This window comes from Mytilus trossulus, chromosome 4 (genome assembly GCF_036588685.1).
Source record: "Mytilus trossulus isolate FHL-02 chromosome 4, PNRI_Mtr1.1.1.hap1, whole genome shotgun sequence".
NCBI lineage: Eukaryota > Metazoa > Mollusca > Bivalvia > Mytilida > Mytilidae > Mytilus > Mytilus trossulus.
In genome coordinates this window covers 41069388-41075387 of record NC_086376.1, presented here as the reverse complement: position 1 = coordinate 41075387, position 6000 = coordinate 41069388, and the positions used below count along the sequence as shown (strand labels likewise).

General features: G+C 34.3%; 1 protein-coding gene across 1 annotated transcript; it reads left to right on the top strand.

Moving 5' to 3' along the window:
• The first annotated feature begins 2450 nt into the window (after positions 1–2450).
• LOC134716617 (uncharacterized) lies at positions 2451–4139 on the top strand. The gene has a single exon (XM_063579627.1). It carries the CDS (start codon positions 2451–2453, stop codon positions 4137–4139), a length of 1689 nt encoding a protein of 562 aa, XP_063435697.1.
• Positions 4140–6000: the final 1861 nt, after the last annotated feature.

The following is a 6000-nucleotide window of genomic DNA, read 5'->3' as shown; positions in this document are numbered from 1 at the left end:
TAAGTGTATTATGAATTACTGCAATTGCATGAAATAGGTGTATTTTCAATGATCTTTAAATCTTTACACAAATGACCATAACTAAACACATAATTCCGGGTAGATTTCTTGTAAATATAACAAATAAGAGGGAGTTCAGTATTATCAAAAATATCCAGGAATTTGGTCTTAAACAGAATATTCGTTAAAAAGACAGGCAATATTTACAAATTCAAAACCTTTATTGACATACTTTTATCTAATAAAATGTTTTTTATATGAAAGTTGTATGCATAGATCAAATTAAAATAGCGCGGGAGTTTAACATTAAAAAATATCTATTGACTGTGTCACGTGACGTTTAATCACCCATAGTAACAACTTTAATAACTCATGAAAGGAATCAAGTTGATTACTGATTAAAGTAGCCGATACTGCAAAAAATAAGTTCAGTAAGTAATGCTTCAATTAAAAAAAAAAAAAATTAGATTTGTGTTTGCTTTGACATATTTTACTTTTTGTTTTACTTCGAACTGAATTAAAACCAGAATATAAATAGATACAACTTCCAGGTCTTTGTCATGGATCGATTTATATCAGTCTCGACTCGTTTGTATAGGTGAATTCTTCTTTCCTGAATTTTGCGACCATAGACGTCTAGGGGCGGACCCTCAGGCTGCCCCCCGACCCGCTTTTCGTGAGAAAAATTTGGTTGATTGTACAGGGAATCACTGAAGCGCCCCCCTTAGGTCAGCCGATCAGTCCCCCTTTTACGAAACGTTCTGAATCTGCCACTGGCAACACATGTATAGGCAAAAAATCTTGGTTATTAAAGGTAAAAATGTATTTCTTAAAAAGACAAATGCTATAGGGTTTGGGGCCCGCTCTATTTAATTTTCGTGTAAATCAAAACGGTTTGTTTATAAATACCAAGTGTAACAATCCGCAATCTACTTCTAAAAGCCATTTTGAAATACAAATCATTACTCTGTACTTTGTTCATGTATAATTGTATTAAAAGACGGTGTTTGAAATATTTCCAAATACTTGAACAAAAAAAGTATATATATTATCAATAATCTAAAAGGGAGACAACTATTACGGTATTTACCTGAACCATGTAGACGTATTATATAATGTGATACTTTTAAATGTACTTATTCAGTGTTTGGTTATAATGTTTTACTTAGTGTCACCAGAAGTCAAAAGCAGCTGAACAAGGTTCAAAGGGATAAGATTTTATAAGTTAAAGAAAACAAAACAGACAAAATACTATATGGAGAACCCTCTATATGGTGTCCGTTAATAAAAATGCTATAAATTGTTATAGTGGTATCTAATGTAATGAACTCCTCCTACGGTGTTAACCTAGACCAATGAAACTTAACTAGAAGATTGCACATATATTGAAATTGTACAACTGCTGTTGATAAATAATTTAGGATAGTACAAGTTTCGTACAATAAAGTAAACTCTTACTGCAGTAAAACAGACCCCTTAAACTTCACAAGCAGATTTAGCACATGTTGAATTTTGCACCTGCTATCATAGATTGTTTAATGTATTTTTGTCATTTTTCAAGACCTGGGTCTAAGTCATTTTTTCAAAAACCTTACTGAAAGAGGTAAATCACCGATATTTAAACCAAGCCATTTACAACTTAGGGCTATTTTTCAGATGAATAAATACATTGGTTCTCTAGAGTAGTGTATACATACACCTGTCTTTTGTTGGAAACTGTAAGTTGATCTCTAGCTGTTTTATGGGTTTTTCTATTGGTGGGTTATGGTCTTATTTATTTTTGTCCTTAATTTGCCTTTTCCACTCCTGCCTCACAAAGAGCAGTAAGTAGAAGCTACGAAAGTCTTGTGTTGTCAATTATGACAACATTATTACTAAAATTGAGAATGGAAATGGGGAATGTGTCAAAAAGACAACAACCCGACCAAATAAAAAAACAACAGCAGAAGGTCACCAACAGGTCTTCAATGTAGCGAGAAATTCCCGCACCCGGAGGCGTCCTTCAGCTGGCCCCTAAACAAATATATACTAGTTCAGTGATAATGAACGCCATACTAATTTCCAAATTGTACACAAGAAACTAAAATTAAAATAATACAAGACTAACAAAGGCCAGAGGCTCCTGACTTGGGACAGGCGCAAAAATGCGGCGGGGTTAAACATATTTGTGAGATCTCAACCCTCCCCATATACCTCTAACTAACACATACCCGGTACATGATTTTATTTGACGAAGACAGCTACAAGTTCAAACAAACACGATAACAAAACAAATATAGAAACGTTTCATGACAACTTCACAAAAAGTATTGCACTGCACACAATATATATTCGCGCTTCAATTTTCGCACAGTATCTACTGTATTGTCCGATCTAAAGATTATGTTACCTGGACCAAGGAATTTTTAAATATTCATGAAGAAAAACTTTTGTATTGTAGTTTATAAAAGATGGGGGATTCTGGTGGAGAAATAATTCACTGTGGACCATGTGAGTATGAAAATGTTACTAAGAAGGCAGCAAAATGGTGCTCTGACTGTGATGAAGGGTATTGTGACGAATGTTTGAGATTGCATAAAGCTGCAAAAATGTCCAGACAACATCATTTGGTTACAGTTTCAGAATACCTGAAGGTTGGACAAATGACAATTCCACAGATTTGTCAAGTACATCAGAAAACCTATGAATATTTCTGCCCAGGGCATGACAGCGTGATTTGTATTTTATGTGTTCAGTCAGAACACAGTAAATGCCAAGATCTATTATCCCTAAAGGATGCCGCAAAGGGAGCCAAAACATCTACTGCACTGATTGACTTAGAACTAAATATTGATAATTTAATGGAAAATATCGAAAACGGATTAAAGTTCCAAGACAAAAATTTAGGTAGTATTTTAGAAACCGAAAAAGGTATAAAGATGGCAATACAGGCAGAACATGAAGAAATTATTTTGTATTTTGATAGACTGCTTAAAAAAACACTGATCCAGTTGACAGCGAAATACGGACATTGTCAGCAAGAAATATCGTCTTCGAAAAGTACATTACTCAAAAAACAAACACAGCTTAGATATATCAAGGATAGAATTTTTCAGATGAAAACATGTTTATCTGATGTTCAAGCCTTTGTCGGAATAAAAACTATGACAGAAAACTCGAACAAAGAAAAAGAAATAGTTAAATCACTAGTGACTGATATGTCATCTTTGGTCCTTAAATTTGAAACAAATCTTAAGATTCAATCCAGTTTAGAGAACATAGAGATGTATGGCACAACTACTATGGCTACATCAAAGAGTTGCGAAACGTTTGTTGAACCAAAGGTAGAACAAGCCCAACTCAAAATCACGTCTGTGAAGAGCGTAGAGACTATTCAATTAAAGCTTAAAAACATAATAAATCTCGAAGGCGTCCCTTGCGATATAATTAACTGTTTGATTTTACCAAATAAACAAATAATGATTTGGGATCTAAACAAAGTGTTTTTGAATATTTATAATGAGAATGGATCGCATGATCGTGATATCGCACTTCCATTTCCTCCATTTGATGCAACTATCATAGGTCGCAGTAAAATTGTCGTTACATTTACCGACAAAAATATTGCTATCGTCGACATTGCCTCTGATCGAATTGAACGGAATATTGAACTCGATGTTTTAAACTGGATTTGGGGTATATCACACGATAATGGGAAGTTGTATGTTGTATCATATGAGCAGGGGATTAATGTTTTAGATCTATCTGGATGCTTTATTAATAATTATCCAGTAGACGTTGAAAATGTATATAACCTGGTGACTTCTTCAGGAAATGTTATATATTCTAATGACGAGGGAGATCTGGTTTGTTTAGGCAAAGATGGAAGTCAATCATGGGTTTATTGTAATAGTGATTTAAAGCATAGTAACCATTCTTCAAGTATTACAGCAGACGCAAGAGGCAATGTATATGTAGCTGGTGAGCAGTCAAATGTCATTATGGCTATATCGAATAATGGCAAAACCCAGCAGATTATCCTAACTGACAAGGACGGTCTTGAAAACCCAAGTGCAATTTATTACAGTAAAGAATACAATCTGTTATTAGTCTGCAATAGACAAAATAGACACGCAGCTGTGTATGAAGTTCGTTGGTAAACAGAGTAAAACCGCTCTACTAACTTGTGCTAAAATAAAGATAGGACAGAAAGAGAGAGAGAAAATGGCGTAAATGGAATAATATTATTTCTTTTTTTATAACACATTCTTATTTGATGTTCGAATTTATTACATTTCTGAATAATTGAGAAGTTTCAACTTCTAACTTATTTTATTTCTTTGAAAAGTTTTTAAAGCATCATTTGTAGTCCGGCGGCTACAAGCATATTTCAGACGAATTGTGCACATCCTGTTACAAGCATGAAATTTGGCATAAACCTTCCTCAACTATTACTCTTTTATTTCAGATAGGGAGGCATTTGAAAAAAATGTCTCACTTCCGGTAAAATCCAAAATGGCGGACGTCATACTTAAATCAGCCCAATATCGAAGGCTAGCGTGTAAAAATGTGTTATTATCATGCTACTATCATAATATTTGGTACAGACCTTTGTTTTTTACTACTTTTGGATAAATTAAATAGATCAGATGTCTTCAGAAACCCCACTTCCGGTTAAAATCCAACATGGCGGACATTGTACTTAAATGAGCTTATTTTTTAGGGAGGGTAATTGAAATGTGTTTTAACGTATTGCTACTATCATTACATTGTGAAGGATTCTTTCTTTGGTGCTTCTGATGGATACAATGTATAAGACATATGCCTTAAAAATTCTTACTTCTTTAAATATCCAAAATGGCGGACATAGAAATATCATTTTTTTATTCAAATTTTCAACTTTTTTCAAAATGTAAAGAAAATGATTTTATTTTGTGATGGTCATTAAACTTTTGGTGAGAAGTTATCCCCAAACCACTTCTTCTAGCATGTTGTTATGTTTAGACATAAAGTTGACACTTTCGGTAAAAATATGACGTAAATTTCAAAGATGAGTCCTCAATCAATTTCTTCGATGTAGAGTTTTGGATAGATTGATTAAAACAAAACGAAATCACTACAGTACTAAAAAATATTTAAAGTTACTACTATTTGGCCAAGAATACATTTTTATTCACAGTCACCATGACATGCACACATCGCAGTGCACGGGATACCCGATTTTCAAAATTAAAAATAACCGCGGTATCCTTCTTACATCCACAATGTACAAGCTTATGACAAAATGATGAGGTCTCAAAAAGAGTTTTTAAAAAGCTATTCTCTTTGTCCTCACCTTGAGTGGGTAGCATAAGAGCCAATCCCAAGCTCGTCTCCCTAAACAACTACCCAAGTATATTGCATGATTTACATGCTGGAAAAGACATGACCAAGTTGAGGGACAGCATCAAAAAGCCTTCCCTTTTGCGCAAATAGTTATTTTCTTGCTTCGTTAACAATGTTATACCCATCTGTTAAGTTTGTGCGATCTTACAGTAAAACCCCGGTGATTTAGTCTGATTAAATCACTCATTGCCTAGTGCAATTGAAAGGCCATTTGATAGATATTCATCCAAAGTCTTTTGCTCTCCCAAACACAATCCATAGATCGTCTACCCCTATGTGACACAATAGCGAAACAGTAGTGACAGCATCATCATTAACGACTGTTCAAATCATGACTCGTTAAAGCTCGTGTTTGACTGCATCAGACACATCCACCATGATTTTAGTGTCTGCCTCTAAATGTGAACTTGGTGCTGAACTTGAGAACATCACGTGGTGGATAAGATAGAATATCCTGACCATTTGTTGCTATAACTACCATACACATCCAAGACTTCATCCACTCGTATTTCAGTTTCAAGGTATTATATTAAGGACATAATACCTAATCAGCATACTCGTTAGACCGCAATTCACAATCGGAGAGCTGATTTCCAACATTTACAAAGACTGCGGTATTGTTTCTCACATCGTTAA